We start from the raw sequence: 19,310 nt of genomic DNA, 5'->3' as shown, positions 1-19,310 counted from the left end.
CCTCATCCGCACCAAACTTGGAGCAGAATACCTACTCGTGAACTTATCTTTCAGTGAACTCAATGTCTTCTGACTCCCTCGTCTGGTCACGATCCGACTTGATCCGTGGTGTCCGCAGCTGAGGGAAAGCCCGCCGAGGCAGACCGTGCAATGTTATGTTTAAATTACCAACCTGTCAATTTGGGGCCTGAGTAGAAGGACTTCCACCTGGCAACGACATCAGTGAGTGTGACTTCTGGCAAATTGGAGGCTCCACGGGATTCCGTACAGGATATAGCAGCGAGCTCGCTCCCGAGAAACACCAGCGAGCACTAGTCAACGATATACGGGCATGTGTACCGGCATATATTCATGAGCGATCGAACGGGAAGCTTAATGTTCGAGCTCATGAGGTTTCTTTCCCCTTCTGTCTGGACCCTCGATATGACAAGACAGAGATGCAGGCCTCGGTATATAGAATGTACTCCATTCTTCTGCAGGAGCCAGGCAGCAAAATGTCAGAAGCTAGGCTCATGAACAACCTTGGGATATATGCGTACGTACTGACTATAGAGAGAAGGAGGCTGTGCCTGGGGTGACGCGGGTGAGGGAGACGTTCTTCTGGTGAAGATGAGGGAATAGCTCGGGTGGCTTGATGAACTGCGTAGGATTGTGCATCCCATGTATGACGATAACAGGCGAGACGGCGAGACCTACGAGAGATCTGCCACTGCAAGAATGCCATGATGAAGTCGAGACGCGGGTAGCGCTTGCCGTAGAAGCCGCTGTGGTACTGCAGTTGGTCGATCTTATGGCAACCTCGAGAGCCGTGCAAGTGATTGAGCACCTGACGGCACTCGAGGCCGAACGCGGTCACGATGCATGCCGCCGTACTCGGGCCGTATGAACTTCGTCGCACAGGCCATGACCATTCAGATGCTGAGGCCAGGCGGCACAACACGGCAGTTCGGAAGTAGGGCCTGGTTGCACATACACAGAGCCCCTGCAGATACTCGTGTTTGTGTCGCACTCGTAGCACACTTGGACAGATGTTAGGATTCTCATCCCTTCCACAGATTAGTCCACCCCAACGACCCTTTACAATTCTGTTGAGTTTGAGTCCTCGGGCCTCTTTAGCCCTTCCCGGCGGTTCCAAGACCGGAAATGAATCAATCAGGCCATAGCATGCGATGGAGGAGAGCCTGTGGCTATGGTGTGCAGTATGCGTTCAGAAAAGATGAAGCTTGTACACATAATTCTGTCATCTGAGATTGGCTGGGAATTATTGCGCATTAAATATGAAAACACCGAGTTGAAGTGTCTCGGGAGGTAAATTGAAGAGTAGTTGCCTCCTAGGAGCCATTGTGGCTTGAAACTTAGAATGATGAGATTTACAGGTCAAACTCGCGTTGTTCGACGCTTAACTTACCGAATCTCTGTTCTTCTAAGACTTGAATCAATCACAACAGAAATAAAGGACATGTGGGTAACATATACATCATAAAATGTATTCGCTGCCAGATCATTGTGGCGCTACTTATATAGGAGCCCAGCTTGGGGCATAACCTTGTTTGGTTTCGTCCTGAACCATTCCGTACCAAAGAAATAGACAATCATAATGGAAAAAGAAATACCGAGCCCAGGATTTGTGGCCGGCTTCTAGATATTCTCTGTGTAACAAAAATCAAATCGCTTTCTATCATGACCCAAGTTCATTCATCAAAATCCCTCCGGGTAGCATCTACCACTTGATGACCTTCTGTGGGAAGTACTCATCAATGAGCTCCAGGTAGTATGGCTAAAGTGGAAGACAAGTTAGCAGATGATCAGACGATGGTATTAGGGGAAGAAGTAAGATGATTACTAACCTTGAGCTCCTCGACGCTGGGGATACCGTCGCTCTTGGAGTACAGGTCATAAGGGTTGAAGGCCTTGACGGCCTTCAGCATCTCATGGTCCTTCTCGCTCATGAGCTCGCGGTACGCGCCCTCCTTGTGCCAGGGGTAGAAGCTGTGGTAGCGGATCATGGCGAGGGCCTCGTCGGGCAGGGTGCTCTGGTCCTTGACGACGTGGTAGAGGTACTCGTCGTGGCCCCAGCTGAGCATGACGTTGTCGAGGCCGACGCCGGGCGAGTAGATGCCGAACTTTGTGCCGTAGACGGGGTGGTCGTAGTCCGGGTTGCCCTTGAAGGTGTCCGGGTAGATGCAGCCCTCGTCGAAGCGGCACCCGACGGGGAACGTGTCGCCGACGCAGTCCCACTGGCCCTGCGTGAAGCCCTCCCAGAAGAGCATCAGCTTGCCCAGGTCGTGGATGAGCCCCGTCAGCTGCATCCAGCGCGGCTTGCCGTCGCGCCGCATCGCCTCGGCGCTCTGCAGCAGGTGGTTGATCTGCCCCAGCTCCGTGTCCGGGTCGCTCTCGTCGATGAGCGTGTCCAGCTTCTCCATCGCCTGCCAGATGGTCATCTCGGGCCGCACCCGCGACGCGCTGTGGAACCGCAGCCGCGCCGCCAGGTTGTACGCCACCGTCTGCTTCTCGTGCTGCTCCCGGTAGAAGTTCTTGACCCGGTCGCACGCCGCCTCGTAGTCCCGGAACTGGGTCTTGTCCTTCTCGCTGTCGAACTTGGACTCGTCGTCGTAGTTGGCCAGCCTCTGGGCCATGTCCTGCTTGGCCTGGTCCTTGAGCACGTTGACGGCGTCGATGGCGTCTGAGGTCGCCTCCAGGGCGGCGCCATCCTTGACCTCGTAGTCCGTTGTGGCGGCGGGAGCCATTTTGGAGGTTTGTGGGCGGGGAAAAGCTTAAACAAAATGGAACTGGTTGTGGATGGGGGGGACTGTTCTGTTCAAGGTCTTTGAAGCATGGGACTTTGACAATATTTTTGGATGGAAAGGATAAGGTAGAGTGTTGACAAACGACAGCTCCAAGGTTCCAAGTGAGGATGGGTTTAAATATCCAACAGACCACAGTAGACGAAGAGTGATCGGATAGTCTCGCCCTCTCAGAACTCGTGTATTGACAAGCGGAGAAAGTTGCCTTCAAAGACAGAACTGGAGACGTCTCGGACCAGGCCAAGTCCAAGGACGAAACTTAACCGGAGACACACTCTCAGACAGGCACGAGCTGTTAGGCGCTACATTTCCGACTGCCATCATGTCGTGGTCTGGTCCACTCTTTCCCCAACTCACAAGCGATCCACCCGCCCCGGCAGTTTCTAGGGGATGGGAATTCCAGATGCGCCGTTGACGTCGTACGTTCTCCGGGGGAAATGTCCATCAGTCTGATCTGGCCTTCCCCACAATTCGGATCTTGGATGTCGTGCACGGTGGGAACGGCTCGGCGTGGGCAGGGTGTCAATCGCCAATTTTGACCTCTTTCGGATACACGAACTGATTGATCCCTGCTGGCGTGGGCCCCGGAAAGCCAATCATCCCTTAGTCAATTGACCGAATTTGGCTCCCGATTCAAAAATGGTCAAAATGCCCGAGACACTCCACACCTGGTCATCACCGAACAGACGACCGCAGGTTCTGCTGTTTCCTGCGCATCGTCGATCCTCCGCATTCTCCTTTCCTTCCTCTCTCCCATCTCTTGGCCAGGGATTTGGCTCTGATGCAAGAGCTCAGGGTCCTTGGGGTATTGGTGCCAGGGCTTTTCCCGTCACCCGAGACGGACCGACGCACAACTCCTTTGCACACCGTACCGGAGATTCTTACCCTCTTCTCGCTTGGCTGCAGCGTTTCGTCACTCCAGCCGTGTCAGTGTCAGGGCTACTGCGGCCCTTGCGTTTGAAATGTATGCAACCTTTGTTTGCAAATCTTTTCGCCTGCCGTTCCGCCAGAGCTCTCTTTAGCCCGGCGTCCAGTCCCATGACTTCATCATCTGCTGCTGCACTGCCTCGGTAGGGCGTGCGTGGTCTTTCTCCGTCCTCTTGAGGAGGTCCATACAGGCCTCCTGGTCCCGGCGGTCTTGAAATTGATCTCCAACTGCATGGGTTGTAAGTCAGTCACTCTTCTTGGCTGTTCCGTCCGTCCAACCGTCCCCTGTTTGGAGGTTACGGCGAATTCGCGGACACTGTTCGGAAAGTCTTGGGAAGGCTGGATCTGATTCTCGATGTAGGGAGGAAAGGGAAGCGAGCAGTACTCACAAGCTGCGATCGCCATACAGGCCGTGAACATGCTCGGCGGCGTCCACTGATTGCATAATCCTATACCGCATACTTTGCGTACAAGGCATTGAATGCGTTCCTGCGGAAAAGGTTCGACTTGTCAGCCGGAATTCTTAGCCGACAAGGCTAAGGTATTACTTGGCGGGACACCTCCGCCGCGTGGTCACGTTACTCACATTGGTCCTCTTCGCCGCTTCTTTCCTCTGCCCGCCTATTCGGGGAGTCTTGGGGTCGAAGCTCACTAGGAAGAGCTCCGCAAGCAAGTGATGTTGTACTCCGAGCGCTGCGTCATTATATCAGCATCATGCCATCCCAAACAATTATCAGCTGATCTGGAGGGCGGAGGTCTACGATGCTCCGCATTTGGGAACATATCAGAAGCCACTTACCATGACAAGCGCTCTGATACCAGACCTCTGGAAAGACCTCCCCCTTCTCCGTGGCTGCCTCACGACGGAATATCGGCGTGAAGCTTGAGGGTAGACTTTCTGTCCACCCTCGGTTGTACTCGTCCAGCTCAGCCCACCACTGCAGGCCACTCCCTCTCGACACCGCCGCACCATCGCCGAAGCAAAAGTTCAGCACATCGGCGCAGTGCACACATGCTCTGTTTGCCCAGCCATAGTCATCGGTCGGCACGAGTGACCTATCCACGAGGGAGTGCACAAGATTGATGCGCACGGGCTCCTGGTTCATCATGGCGCTGTATATCTCCTGTCTGAGGCCTACCCAGAAGGCTGCACCGCTAAGCGAGCCAGGCATGAGATAACGCGTCCCCAAGGGCCCATCTCCGCCAACGCTGTGGTGAACGAATGCTTGGATTCCGAGCAGATAGCTGTGCGCGTCGACGCCAGAGTGCTTCACTTCCATTTCTTCCCACATTCGAAGAATGATTGTGGCAGCGAAGAGATTCTCGTCTGACATGGTGTGGTGCTCATGATTCAGGATTGGGATCAGCGTATTCAGGCATTCTTGGTGGTACCGATCGGAAGCATACGGGTCGTAGGACTCTGTATTGTGGAGGTGTTTGGCAGCCAGGGCCAGGATGGCGTTCATCAGAATCTTGCAAGTTCCTGCCCGCGGCGGAACGACGGTCTCGAAGGACTGATTCGGATCGCAGACGTCAAGCTATTACGGCGCGAGACGAACTTGTCAGCGCTGTTTCGAGAAACAAGGCGCGGCGGCCAGAGTACTCACGCATATTGAAAGTTTCTGGATGAAGTGCCGAAATAGCATGGCTTCTTCTCGACTCTCGAGAGGCCATATGTCCTTGTCACGATATATCTGAGCTCGCATGGCGCGCACTTCGGGGTCTTCGGCCTCCATCTCAAATGGGATCACCATGGGCATAGTTGCCGGGATAGAATCCGAGACAGCCAGCGTAAGGTTCTGGAAACCCGGCAGGGCTCTCGCAGGAGACACCAAATGGTCATCATGCATGAGGAAGCGATCTGTGGGAGACCGCTGCCGGCCCACGCCTACCGCAAGGACGGGCTGACCAGAGGTCGGGTGTCCTAGACCACAGCTGCCATCTGTGGCCGTGGTGGCGGTAGTGGCAGTTATGGCGGTGCCGGAGTCATCTGAGATTGAGTCGGGCCAGTCATCTTGAAAGGCATCCACAACTGGCGTTGCGTCGCCATCGCCTGAGGCAGCACCGGTCTCATCCACGAATTTCACTGCAGACTCTTGTCAGCCACAGGGTAATCCGCCGTTGTTCACGCCCACTTACATCTCTTGGGTGTCCTGATCCATCTCTGCCTTTTTGAGAAGGGGCCTTTGAAGCGGTGTCAGCGAAAGCCACGATGGTGCGCAGAGCCTGCACAAGTGGAAAGAAGCCCAGGAACGAATGGAGACCTCACCATTTTTGACACGGAACTTGTACCCTCTGGTGCACTCTTTGTTGTTGGACGCACAGCGCCCGCAAATAGGAGTGACTCGGTCACCTGATCGGAGAGAGAGCACCGATTGTCAGCAAAAGCACGATCTTGTGAGGGTGCTACGTGGGCCTGGGGGGTGGGACGACAGCGTGTCCGGAGGGGTGGGGCGAGGGTCCGGAGATGGCACCGAATGTGATGGAATCCAGGCCCGGGATTCCACGTGCCCACTCCCGTACGTGCATCGTCGTGCTCCGACATTGGCAGCCGGGCCAGGGGCCAAGACGCGGAACAATTGTGCAACTCACATTTGAGATGTTGATCTCGGCAGCTCTGGCTGGTCACGGGTAAGACAAGGATCTGATTAGCTTGGACGATCTATCCTGGAAAGCTAACTTGCACGTGTAGTGTAGATCAGGCACGGCCTGATACCGACAGATTGGGACAAAAGTAACGACCGTCACCGAAGAACAAGGGGGGAAACCAAAAGTTCAGAAAGAAGAAACTGGCGACGCGGCTGAGAACTCACCATCCAATTGGGGCCACAAAACCTTGGGGCCGAATGGTTGTCTTTGGACTGGGCGAGGGCATCACTGAATTATGCTGCAGTACGTCCGTACAGGCTGGGCTCGAACCGATGCACAGCAGATCCCAGACTCGAATCGAGACCCTCTACGGCCCCGACGAAGCTACTAGAACTCGACTGGATTCACCGATCGCGGTGGGCTCATCTGAGTGGCAGACGAGGTGCGACAATGGCGGCGTCGACGACAGCGATGACTGGTGGGCATGCGAAGCGGGCCACGCAATGGAAAAACGAAGAGCAGACAAGCGACCGAGTCATGTCCCAAAAGAGGCGTGATTTCCGATGAGTCGAATGGGCGAGACACAATTCAATTGACAAGCCGAGCAGGAAGGGGAAATAATAAGAGGACAATCGGCTGTGACAAGGGCTCGATGGTGCTTGAGGCGTGAAGGAGGCTCAGTGGAGAAGGATGAAGGGGGTAAAAATCCACGAGACAAGCCGACAGCCACACGCTTGGTTAGCCCCGGGACTTGGCCACTGAGCACTGAGCACTTGCTTCTTACCGTCCCGCTGGGCCAGGGCAGGTGCTTTGCAGGACAAGGCAAGTACGACGCGACAGAAAAGTTGGGGAACCTTGGAAGAGTATGGGGGAAGGAGGGCAGGAACAGGCGTCATGGTAAGTCTTGTTTCCTCTCCCCCGCAACTGGTGGGCCAATAACCAGCACCGCGCTTACCCCGCACTAGCCAGCAAGCGAATCACTAGCCGATGATTGTCAAGCACCCACACCGGCCACCCGAGCTAGCACGGGCCACCGCCAGCATCCCATCCCGACATTTCAGCAACCCCACACCCGCGCCCACTGGCCCGTCACTCAACCACCACCAAGCCGGTCGTGCACCCACGCACTGCCGTCGGGAAAAGGCTACAGATTTGGCCATGAGCATCCCTCACCACGGGCTAGGCATCTTGGGAGCCTGGGTAGTTCCTGGGCGGAAAAGCTTGTGTGGAGTGCCGACGGCTGCGGGGTGACCGGGCCTTGCCTGTTGCGGCGCACCTGCAGGACAAAAAAGGGCCGTCTGCCTCTCTAGCATCAAGACTCACAGACAGGCCATTGGACCGACGTTGAAGGACGATGAGCCAGCAGTTTGGGGCCGGTTTGCGCTGACAACGGTCGCCCCGGCCGTTGTTTGGTCTAGACAGGCCACGCGCGTTGGTTCGCCTTTTGACTCGGGTGGGCTCGATGGTTCGAACAAAATTAGTCACGCTTCCGTCGACGACCACCGCTAACGCTCCACTTTTGCACTAGGGAAACCATGCCCGGCCTTGAGGCTCCAGATGGCAATAGCAGACAGTTCGACCAGGGCGAGATATTCTAGAACTCCAAGGACGAGGCCTGGGGGTGCTTGTCATATGTTTGACGCAACGATAAGAAGGCGACTTCTCCCTTGCTCAACTCCAGCCGCTGTGGACTTGCTGGCTCGACAAATTCTTCAAATCGCGAATGGGCGACTCGGCGTCAGCACTCAATCAGTCCACGGGCAGAAAAGTGGTTTCCACTCTTCGCGCTTTTTTGCACGCGGCCCAGAGCTAAAGCCCGTCAACCAACCCTCACCGCCCGCATCTCGCCTTATCAATCTCTGCTTGTCTGGCCTGGACTTTCCTCCCGAGCACCACGACAGGACACGCACAACACCATAGTCATCGCGTCCCCGATATCGCCATCAAGCCGATCGCAGTCTACCCCCGAGAGGAGACACGCCAAAATGTCCAAGACAGATCAGGACATCATCTCGTCCGGGGCGGCCGTGCCCGTCTCGGGTCTCGACTATGACTCCGAGAAGAATGCAGAGGTCTACGACGCCAAGATGGACAAGATCCTCGACTTCGCCAAGTCCGCGACCGCGAAGGAGCAGAAGATGACCCTGCTGCAGGGCATCAAGACCTACCCCAAGGCCATCTTGTGGAGCATGCTCATCTCAACCTGCATTGTCATGGAGGGCTACGACGTCTGCCTCATCAACAACTTCTACGCATTCAATCAGTTCAACCGCAAGTACGGCGTCCAGCTCGCAGACGGCACATACCAAGTCCCCGCGGCGTGGCAAGCAGGCCTGTCCAATGGCGCCAACGTCGGCGAGCTGATCGGTCTGCTCATCAACGGTTTTGTCTCGGAACGCTTCGGGTACAGGTGGACCGTGATCGCGTGCCTGGGCCTGATCTGTTGCTGGACCGCCCTGTTTTTCACCGCCCAGAACGTGCAGACTCTTCTGGCCGCCGAGATTCTCTGCGGCATCCCGTGGGGTGTCTTCCAGACCCTTACCGTCACCTACGCTTCCGAGGTCTGCCCTGTTCCCATGCGAGGATACCTGACAACCTACGTCAACTTCTGCTGGGGCCTCGGCCAGGAGATCGGCATCGGCGTCATCATGGCCATGCTCAAGCGCAACGACGAGTGGGCGTACCGCATTCCCTACGCCCTGCAGTGGATGTGGCCCGTCCCGCTGGCCATTGGCATCTTCTTCGCGCCAGAATCTCCATGGTGGCTCGTGCGCAAGGGTCGTAGCGAGGAGGCCAAGAAATCACTGCTCCGGCTTACCAGCAAATCCCACGACAGCGACTTTGACGCCGACGAGACCATTGCAATGATGGTGCACACCACTGCCCTCGAGGAGAAGACGACGTCGGGGGCGAGCTATCTCGACTGCTTCAAGGGCCACGACCTGCGTCGTACCGAGATCGTGTGCATGGTTTGGGCTATTCAGAACCTTTCGGGCAACTCCTTCTCTAATTACTCGACATACTTCCTCGAGTCGGCTGGTCTGGATGACACTTCGGCATACGGTTTCGCCCTGGGCCAATATGGCATGAACATGGTCGGCGTGTTTGGTGCATGGGGCCTCATGACCCTCGGCATTGGTCGACGATCCTTGTACCTGTATGGACTTTGCGGGCTCTGCACCATGCTGTTCGTCCTAGGCTTCCTTGGTCTCGTACCGGCCGCCCACAAGACCGAGGCTTCGATTGCCACCGGGTCCATCATGCTCGGTTGGGCACTATGCTACCAGCTCACTGTCGGAACGGTCTGCTACTCGCTTGTGGCCGAGATGTCTTCCCGTCGCCTGCAGATCAAGACCGTCGTGCTGGGACGTGTGCTGTACATCATCGTCGGCATCGTTTGCAGCGTGCTGACGCCCTACATGCTCAACCCCAGCGCTTGGAACTGGAGCAACTTTGCCGGGTTCTTCTGGGTAAGCGCAGCCTCCCTTCCTCGACCCCGCCCGTACCCGAAATGGCGATCACGTCAGCTAACATACTCCCACAGGGCGGCATCTGCTTTTGCTGCATCGTTTACACGTACTTCCGTGTCCCCGAGCCCACCGGCCGCACATTTGCCGAGCTGGACACGCTCTTCGAGCAGGGCGTGCCGGCGCGCAAGTTCGCGACCGCCAAGATCGACGCCTTTGAGGAGAGCGTCGAGGGCTCCGTCATGGAACAGTACAAGCACGACATTGCCTCTTCACACCGGGAAAGGCAGAGCCAAGGGAGCCGACAGTCGAAGTGAACAGCGACCGGCTTCCAGATGCCTGGCACACACTCACAGGTTCAGTAGAGGTTTTGGATAGAGGTCGAGTGCTCGTTTTACTGGATCTCAATGACCCATTTTGGGGACATTTAATATCACGGATGAGCGTTATGTCTGATGACTTATAAGTGTAAATATTTATGACATTCAATGAACACATTTCGAAGCGACGCGATCTCCTGTTCGTTCTATGTCGGCCGTGCAAGCTAGTCGGTCGTCATCAGTGGCTTATCAACTGCAATCGCAGCCATTTGTGAGTCACCGGAGCGTTCTCTAGAGCCTGCGCAGAGGATGCACAGGCACACGCATGCATGCTTGCTGATTTATCAGGAAGACGATGATGGGTCTCGCTTGCTGCTTTGACATGTGACCTCGCGCCATGTTAGCGCCGCTCCCTCGCTCGGCCCTGGCACAACGTCGCGATCCGGCGCGTTTTGGGATTGTGTAATAAGCGTGCGGCCAGATTCGGTGTCTCGGACTCCAGCTCCAGGCAGCATGCGGGTTTGGGTCCAGCAACGCTAGATCCTTCAGGAAGATAACTGCACATAAAGGGAGAGCAAGAATCATCCCTGAGACCTCAATGCAACCATTCAATACCAATGTTGCCTTTGCCACGTCTCAAAGTCCGTCAACAATTCGTGCGTGCATGGAAAACAGCCGCCAGTGCGCCATCTATCCAACAACAACGTGCAAATCCATCATCCAGCTCTTGGACAATGAGCTCAATCAAGGACCTCAAAGTACACAGAGGCTGGGCCGGCCAGGGGGCCCACGTCTGGTCCCCGTTCGTCGTCAAGCTCGAGGCCCGGCTACGCTTCGCAAGTGTCCCTTATACCACGGGGGAAGGCGGCCCGAGGGGAGCCCCGAAGGGGAAGATCCCATACGTGGAGTTTCAGCCGTCAGGCGGGGACGACGTTGTACAAATGGGAGACTCGACGCTCATCACGAAGCACTTCGTCGAGGAGGCGGGCCTGCCGGACCTCAACGGGAAGCTGTCCCCCGAGGACCGCGCCCGGGACCTGGCCACAAGGGCGCTGCTGGAGGAGAAGTTGTGCTTCTATCATGTATGTTGCGGAGCCCGTGGTCAATGATTCCAGTGCTAACCCCGACAGACAAAAGAGAGGTGGCTAGACCACTACTACGTCATGCGCGACCACGCATTGTCCTCGATACCGTGGCCCATGCGTGTGCTCATCGGCCAGATCGTGTACCGCAACCACAAGGCGATGCTGTACGGGCAGGGGACGCTGCGGCTGTCGGACGAGGAGATCAGGGCGTCGAAGCGCGAGATCTGGGACAGCATCAACGGCGTCCTGGTTGCCGTGCGATCGTCGCAGGCTGCTGGATCGCCCGGGCGCGCCGAGTCGAAGAGACGGCCGTTTTGGTTCCTTGGGGGCGATGAGCCGACCGAGGTTGATACGACGCTTTTTGGGTTCATCGTGTCTGTTTTGTTGAGTACTGCGTGAGTCTGCACTCTATCTCCCGGTATTTGCTTTGCTCTCGGCTGACTGGATGCGCGTACAGTGGTCCCGAGTCACAGAGCATTGTCAAAGGGTATCCGGTAGTGGTCGAGTATGCTGAGAGGATACATGACACGTATTTCCCGGACTATCAAAAGTGGCTCTAAGCTTCGCAGGTTGTCAACGGTGTCGACCGTTGAAGTGGAAATCTTAGAATGCTTCAAGAATCCACTTGTTTCTACCCGAAGCCGCTTTCCGGCGGACCGAACTACTTAGACATGATAAGGAAAGAGACCCTAATTTCTCGTTGATGGAATTAGTGCCTTTCTCCTACGTTTGCGTAAATAAGCTAGGTGTCAAGGACGAGTGGAAGAATTTTGCCCACTCGCTTGCGCCGCAACTTTTTGCAACTCCACAGGCTGCATTCATGGAATTGACGCATGTCAGATTGTGAAAATGGAAAGACAAGTGTGCTCTCAAATCCCCATCCCGGATTTCTTGAGTATAGGGATATTGGTCACCGCCTTGAAGTATAGTTCCTGTTTGAGGCAGTTGGACCCACCGACCAGTTCGTGCCAAGGCTCATGATATAAGAATGAAGACAACCCCCGAGTCGACCGAAATGGGCCGATAATGACGAAGCAAGCTCAGAAACATGATGAAGTAGGCCAAAAAGCTGGTGCCCAAGTGCTAGTCAACAAGATCAGGACGGATATTGCGGAATATATCTATCTGACACATACTACAAGTGATCAACAAGTTTGGGGAATATAAATACACATGGTTCAAGTTTCCAAGTAGTCTTGAATTCACCTAATCATAAGCCAAAACAAACGACAACTCAACACGACAATTCCACCACAAGCGTTCAACATGGCAGAAGTTTCTAGGTATGGCAATTTACAGTACGCAAACTCTTGCTCGCAGCACTAATTGTTCACAGCAAAATCGCCACGACCGGCTACGAGCCGCACCCCAGCGGCAAGCAGATGAACGCCGCTCAATGGACAGGCAAGAAGTCCATCACCCTGGGCACCGTACCTCGCCCCGGTATCACAGCCCCAGCAGACGCCATCGTGCGGGTCACACACTGCACCATCTGCGGCTCAGACTTGCACATGTACGCAGGCGACCTGAACGCCGCCATGCAGGAGGGCGACGTAATGGGCCACGAGGCGATCGGGATAGTCGACGAGGTCGGCCCGGACGTGAAGCACCTGTCCCCCGGCGACCGCGTCATCATCCTGCCCGTGATTGCGTGCGGCGACTGCGAGTACTGCAAGAGGGCGGAGTTCTCCCTGTGCGACAGGACGAACCCCAGCAAGGAGATGGAGGGCATCTACGGCCACCGGCTCGCCGGCATCTTTGGGTACTCGCACCTGACGGGCGGGTACCCCGGGGACCAGGCCGAGTACTGCCGCGTGCCTAACGCGGACCTGGTGTGCGTCAAGGCGCCGCACGATGTCGACGCGAAGAAGCTGGTGGGCCTGACGGACGTGACGACGACTGCGTGGCACGGCTGCGAGCTGGCCGAGGTGTGCGAGGGGGATGTCATCGGTGTCTGGGGCGCTGGGCCGATTGGACTGTCTATCGCCCGGCTTGCGAAGGATGTGCGGGGCGCGAAGAAGGTCTACATTGTTGATGTTGACTCGCAGAGACTGGAGCTGGCCCAGAAGTTTGGACTGGAGCCGGTCGACGTCAACAAGCACAACGACGTCGCCGACTACATCTTGTCTGTCCAGCCCGGTGGCCTGGACCGTGCCGTCGAGGCGAGCGGGTTCAGAAGCGCGGTCAGCGCCAAGCATAGGTTCTTGAGAGACACCATGCTTGAGAGAGACAGCGGCGACACTATTGCGGCTGTGATCAAGTCTACGAGAAAGTGTGGCAATGTGGCCCTGATTGGCGATTTCTTCTTCGAGACGCACTCATTCCCTATTGGAATGCTAATGGAGAAGACAATCACTCTCCGCGGGGGACAGCTTATGGCTCAGAGGTATCACCCGTATCTCTTGGACTTGGTGGTTCAAGGTAAGTATGATCCATCTTGGATGTTCACCCATGAAGGTAAGATCTCTGCCCCTGACACTATACGCGGCCAACATCGTGAAAGTAAAATACTGAAAGCTTGGGGTACAGATGATTTCGAGAACGTCTCTGATTGTTACGCGAAATTCCACGAACATAAAATTCCAGGAGGATTAAAGGTGTTGCTGACCACTGAGTTTGGCCGGCAGAAGTAGGGCTTTTTAGTAGCTATCATAGATTAGCCAAAGGAAATACTTCGTACTTGTAGCGCAAGTTCAGTCTCCCTTAGCGCTGTCATGAGATGAATGATGATAACCCCAACCAAACATGATGTGCTTGTCCCGAGAACATGTTTCCGACACAGCCTTTGGTCAGGAAGCGCCCCCACCTGAATTTGTTACCGGCACCTAAACTTGGCGAGACCGTGGTGATTGCTCTCGGACATCCTGTGGACGAAGAGAATAACTAGACAGGGGAATCATCGTGCATGTGCTCTAGTGTGGATACCAATTCTTCTATGCGGCGGACTCGGGGGAGTGCGGCCCGAATATGACCAAATCGTACATCCAAGACTCAGTGGGAGAACCCGCGATTGAGCCGACTTGAATCGCAGCCCCCAGGCACATCGGCATGTCGACTCCAGAAATTCTATTAAATTGTAGGGTTTCGAATGGGGATAGGATTCCACGGTGTCGCTAATCCACAAATTCCAGCCTATGTTGATTCTCACATTTGACATTTTCTTCTTACACCCGGTTCACTTTTAAGAGGATATTAATTATTCCCGGCTGAAGAGCTGTCACACATCAAATAGCCCCTGTCTAACAGGCTTCTCCGCAGCGCTATTTCCTACAAGGAGCTAGACTAGCCGACTTGAACCCACTGACTGCGAGCTATCACTCAATGGATCTCGCCGTTACGGACGACCCTATTGGCGGATCAACACCAAGAACTGCCATTCTGGAGTGTTGGCGCGCCGTGTGACCTCAAATGCGCGGGATAGCGTGTTGACAAGCAGCATGGAACTGACGATGACCGGCCAATTCATAGACTTGGCTCAATATGTCGGGACTAGAAGCGTACCCCGGACGTTGCTTGCATCCAGTGGAAAGTCAGTACTAGTAGTACTTATATAAGATTCGCCTGGGTCTCTGGACGTGTGCCCAATGGCACATAGGCCTGTTCCACCCTCCTGTTCAGACGTCGCGCCTGTCTTCCAATCACCATGCGTTTGTTGTACAAGAGTAAGAATGGCCTGAGCCTTGCCATGGTCGGCTTGCTCTCGTACGGCGGTTCTGGATCAGCTACTACCGAAGTAGTGCGTAGTAACTCGAGTGGATCTTTGTCAACAGGTACGAGGCTGACTCAGAAGCATTGCCTTTCGGCCCGCTGCGCAACGTGCGTCAGAGCTAACGATCACATCCAAAGCCGCCCAAACCTTATTTGACTACTCGATGCAAGTTTCAGATTCAAGGTTTGATGACTATTATAAGTTCATCTGGTATCAGGAGAAGGGAGAGGTCAGCACAAGGTTCACAGCTTGGTACTGTGCTGGGTTGCTCCACAGAAATCAGGGCGGTGACGTTGACAATGCCAAAGCTGCCATTGCGAATGTGTCAGTTGCAAGTCCCTAGAGGGTTTCTCGAGCATCGACTGGCATGAACTGACGTGAAATTCCAACAGCCTCTCGGCTCAAATGACTTCGGAATTCGAGTCGGCTTGGTATGGGACTTACAAAGTGTCACTTGACGCGCCCGAGCCAACGGAGAACTCTACTTACTGGCCACCTAAGATATATGTATGTGATGTCTGGTGGAACGTTGTAAGTCTACATTTTCGGCTAACTAAATCATATTGCAGACAACATATGACCCGAATTGGAGGGAATTTGTTGGGTGAGCCGGCGTTCATAACCGCCGCGCTTTTCTGAGCAGGTATTGACACGCAACAGGACACAACTCATCCAGGTCGTTGAGCTCTCCTCAGACCTCCTCGGCAATGATCTTGTCTCCCAGATCGAGGAGTCTCTGGAGAAGGCTGCGGTGGGTGCAATGCGGCGGAACGGCACGTACCCTTCAGATGACAATCTGATCCTGGGGTACTCAAACCCTGCACTCATGCGCGCTCTGGTTGTGGGCTGGATCGGAGCCCGCCGCAACAACTCAGCACTCATCGACTACGCCAACGAGCAAGGAGACCAGCTCCTCGAGCTGTTCAAGGCAGACGGTTACAACACCCTGGGCGAGTACAACTCACCAACATACTACGGCATGGACACCTGGGCCCTCGTAGCAAATATCGCCTACGGGCCAAAAGACGCGACCATGACCACGAACTCGGAGTACATCCTCACCGAGCTATGGAAGGACATCGCAGACCACTACAACCCCCTGTTGCGGAACATGGTGGGGCCTTACGACCGCGCGTATACTCGGGACATGACTGGCCACTCCTCTGTCCTGTCGCTGTGGTGGTGGGGCATGTTCGGCCGCGAGTACGGAGGCCAGCCGCCGCTCGGCGAGCCCGACCTGCTCTTCGATGTGGCCCAGGGCGCCGCTGTCGCACTTGTCACCGACACCGCGCTCAAGTACATCCCCGAAGACGAGGCATTGAAAGCCAGAGGACAATGGTCGGGCGAGAGATTCCTCAACAAAATTGTCCGTGAGTCCCTTGACACGGACGTTGTTCGAGTGGCTACCTCGTGGCTTTCTGCGGATGTGATGATTGGTGGTATAGCCCAGGCAGAGACCGAAGACCGTGGAAATCAGTTCGTCCCCGCCATTGTGCACTGGGCATCGGACCCGGAGAAAACGCCCTCTCCCTATGTTGGCTTCTTCTCTCTGTACCCGACCGCCTCGACTGTTGAAGCCATTGCCGGCCCCAAGACGCTGACTGTGTCATATCCTAATACGACGCAGGACGGCACCGACATCTTCACATTTGCCGTGTCTGGCATTCCACCTGGCTGGGTACTCAGTGGGAAAGGAATCACAGGACTGGAGGATCTTCCGTGTTTGAGTGTTGATGTGTCTGCTCCGGGCTTAGAAGCGTTGCCTGTGACAGCATCGACGAGCACACTGCAGGATCATTTCTATCACAATGTTTCGTTCGCGGTTCCATCGGGATTTGAAGGGATACCGCTGGTGCACTTGGAGCTTGAGTATACTTGCTGAGCAAAAGTCTCCAGACTGTCTCCTGGTATTTGTCGTTGTGCTCCGATGTCAAGCGCAGCGGACGTGGGGTGGATCATTTTCAAGGGGAGAGTGGGCCAGTCCTTGCTCTTGTAGTCGACGAATCAATACAAGCCGCTTTTGCTCCCTGATGTGGTACGCCGAAACACTGGCTGTGTGCGCTCGCTATCGTTGCATGCTCTTCTGAACCTTGGAAATTTCGAGACCAAGATTCGTGCTGTGAAATGCCGCTCCTTTATTGGGCCGATGGTTGACTGAATTGCGTCTGGACATTGAGTGCCGTCGGGAGTAAGTGAAGAGGGTAGCTGCCGTTGCCGTTGCTCGTGGAGCCGCTCGCAGCCGGCAACATGCCCACAGCTCCTGCCTGTGCGTGTTCACTCAATCACGAGGACACCATGTCGACGAACAGTGATACTCGATGAGAGACCGTTGAAGATTACCAACCTCGCGGGGTATTTATCAGCGATGATACTCTGCTCCGCCACGGCATCCGGCAACCAAGCCTAGGATCTGGCTAGGTGATTGGAGGTGAAATGTCAAGCACAGACAATCAAACTGCAGCTCCGGATGTGAGGTCGGGTAAGTGTGGTCGTTATCTCCGAGGGCTCGGCCTTTGGCCTACTGCCCCTGAAAAAAAACAAAAACAAAAAAAACGAACGGGTCGCCCAACGGCTGGTTTACTAATTAATTTGCCGTGTTCGATGATGCAATCACACCCGGCTTTAGCGGCCATCAAAACTCTAATGGATCATCGCGCGAACCACCTCCCCAGTCCGGTGCAAGGGACCGATTGGGAGGCGGAGATTATCTTGGCACCAAGACAGGGATGGGTAGCAATATCGACCTCGAAGACGTAAGGCATCTCCGTCTTTAATGGGGACGTATCCTCTACATATATTCCAAGAATGGCGTATCTTAACGGCTAATACTGCCGGTTCCCTCGAGACCCGACTTTAAAACATCAGTGATCGGCCTGTCTCGTCCGAGTTTGCAGCCCTTTACTGCACTCCTAGCCGTTGAATCTAGAGCAAATCCGCAGCATATCGCCCACGATGTTGACCCATTTCCTCTTTTTGGCCCCGCTCTTGGCCTCGACTGCCCTCGCGGACCGTCCAATTGATGGAGACACGTCCATCATTGCGCACACTGGAGAGCCTGTCGGCACCGAGGAAGTCGTCGATGGAAGTCAGTGCGGTGTCCCCAGGAGATCCACGAATTTGGCTGACATGTGTGAAACTTTAGCGACATACTATATCACCAAACCGGGTGCCGATGCACCGGACACGAATGGCGCCGCGGTGTTGTACCTGACCGACGTGTTTGGAATTAACCTTACCGAGAACAAGCTGTGAGCAGGCTGAGACCCACCCCCGAGTACGCGTATCTAATTGCCTCAAAGTCTCGCCGACTCGTTCGCCCGTGCCGGTTTCGTTACTGTCGCTCCTGACTTGTTCCAGGGGAGTCCTGCACCATCGGACCTGAATGACCCAACCTTCAATACGACTGCGTTCCTCGCCGCCCATGGCCCGGATGTTACGGACCCGATCGTCGAGGGTACCAGTGAGTTGACCCCCTGCAGGAAGACGCCGACTTCCTCTCTCTGTCTTGTTCATGTCCCCTGGTCAGATCGGCGTCGCAGGTCGCCCTACTTAAGTTCATCTCGGTTCTATCCTTGTCGTGAACTTTATGACCTGTCTTGGGAGAGCGTGAGCCACTGACAGAGCCCCAGTCAACTACATTCGCAGCACGCTGAACGTCACCAAACTCGCGGTGACGGGCTACTGCTTCGGCGGGCGGTACTCGTTCCGCTTCGTCGACGCCGCCAGGACGGTAAAGGCGGATGTAGCGTTCGCGGCGCACCCGAGCGCCTGGGTGGACGGGGAAGTCAGTGCGATTGGGGCCGCCACGGCGGTGGCCACTGCTGGTAAGCTGCCCGCCCCCCGCCACCCTCATTTATACCTCGCCAAGGTCCAAGGGTTGCCAGGGTTTGGCTTTTCGAGGTGCCGCTTGCGATGACTCGTGCGAACCTGTGTGCACATTATACGTGGAAGAGTATAAAACCTGGGCGATGACGGAGCACGGGAAAGCTGACATGTTTTTGCCACAGACCAGGACAGTCTCCTGCCGGCGTCCCTGAGGGCCGAACTCGAAGCTCTGCTGCTCAACATCAGCTCGCCTTATCAAGTGAACCTGTACAGTGGCGTCCAACACGGTTTTGGAGTTCGCGCGAACGTCTCAGACCCGGTTCAGAAGTTTGCGAAGGAGTCTGCCTTCCTGCAGGCCATCCGGTGGTTCAACAACTTCTAAGAGTTGCGCTCGTATCACATGTGTAAATAGGAGGAAGGGCGATTGTTCGCCTTGTACAAGGTGCCATCGTATGTTCAGTTACCAGGCCAGCCGCACGTACATAGGAAACCTGGGTATATATAACCGCATTTCAGCAACAATGGAACCTGTTCGCCTCATCCCGGCATGTTCCGCACCGGGTTTTGCGGTGTTGGGCCACTGA

The 19,310-nt window shown here is 55.3% G+C and overlaps 6 protein-coding genes across 6 annotated transcripts; 4 read left to right on the top strand and 2 right to left on the bottom strand.

Annotated features, from left to right (window-relative positions):
* Window positions 1-1,720: 1,720 nt before the first annotated feature.
* On the bottom strand, window positions 1,721-2,747 carry INS49_015437 (uncharacterized protein; the record flags this gene model as incomplete). The annotated part of the gene is made up of 2 exons (XM_043176118.1): window positions 1,721-1,777; window positions 1,848-2,747. The coding sequence occupies 2 exons, from the start codon at window positions 2,745-2,747 to the stop codon at window positions 1,721-1,723; spliced, it is 957 nt and encodes a 318-aa protein (XP_043019573.1).
* A 1,075-nt stretch (window positions 2,748-3,822) lies between these two features.
* On the bottom strand, window positions 3,823-6,276 carry INS49_015436 (uncharacterized protein; the record flags this gene model as incomplete). Its single annotated transcript, XM_043176117.1, has 8 exons — window positions 3,823-3,959; window positions 4,121-4,166; window positions 4,318-4,424; window positions 4,531-5,269; window positions 5,339-5,817; window positions 5,871-5,915; window positions 6,001-6,084; window positions 6,255-6,276. The coding sequence occupies 8 exons, from the start codon at window positions 6,274-6,276 to the stop codon at window positions 3,823-3,825; spliced, it is 1,659 nt and encodes a 552-aa protein (XP_043019572.1).
* A 2,029-nt stretch (window positions 6,277-8,305) lies between these two features.
* Window positions 8,306-10,104, top strand: INS49_015435 (uncharacterized protein; the record flags this gene model as incomplete). The annotated part of the gene is made up of 2 exons (XM_043176116.1): window positions 8,306-9,790; window positions 9,865-10,104. The coding sequence occupies 2 exons, from the start codon at window positions 8,306-8,308 to the stop codon at window positions 10,102-10,104; spliced, it is 1,725 nt and encodes a 574-aa protein (XP_043019571.1).
* Window positions 10,105-10,841: 737 nt separating this feature from the next.
* INS49_015434 (uncharacterized protein) lies at window positions 10,842-13,825 on the top strand (the record flags this gene model as incomplete). The annotated part of the gene is made up of 5 exons (XM_043176115.1): window positions 10,842-11,189; window positions 11,238-11,587; window positions 11,650-11,742; window positions 12,529-13,613; window positions 13,722-13,825. The coding sequence occupies 5 exons, from the start codon at window positions 10,842-10,844 to the stop codon at window positions 13,823-13,825; spliced, it is 1,980 nt and encodes a 659-aa protein (XP_043019570.1).
* A 1,010-nt stretch (window positions 13,826-14,835) lies between these two features.
* INS49_015433 (uncharacterized protein) lies at window positions 14,836-16,783 on the top strand (the record flags this gene model as incomplete). The annotated part of the gene is made up of 5 exons (XM_043176114.1): window positions 14,836-14,962; window positions 15,039-15,225; window positions 15,294-15,408; window positions 15,471-15,505; window positions 15,562-16,783. 5 exons carry the CDS (start codon window positions 14,836-14,838, stop codon window positions 16,781-16,783), a joined length of 1,686 nt encoding a protein of 561 aa, XP_043019569.1.
* Window positions 16,784-17,853: 1,070 nt separating this feature from the next.
* INS49_015432 (uncharacterized protein) lies at window positions 17,854-19,108 on the top strand (the record flags this gene model as incomplete). The annotated part of the gene is made up of 5 exons (XM_043176113.1): window positions 17,854-17,986; window positions 18,044-18,149; window positions 18,201-18,361; window positions 18,531-18,725; window positions 18,909-19,108. The coding sequence occupies 5 exons, from the start codon at window positions 17,854-17,856 to the stop codon at window positions 19,106-19,108; spliced, it is 795 nt and encodes a 264-aa protein (XP_043019568.1).
* Between the last annotated feature and the right edge of the window lie 202 nt (window positions 19,109-19,310).

This window comes from Diaporthe citri (assembly GCF_014595645.1).
Source record: "Diaporthe citri strain NFHF-8-4 chromosome Unknown scaffold_9, whole genome shotgun sequence".
Taxonomy (NCBI): domain Eukaryota; kingdom Fungi; phylum Ascomycota; class Sordariomycetes; order Diaporthales; family Diaporthaceae; genus Diaporthe; species Diaporthe citri.
Note: the sequence above shows the minus strand (reverse complement) of the source record. Positions and strands in the feature narration are given on the sequence as shown.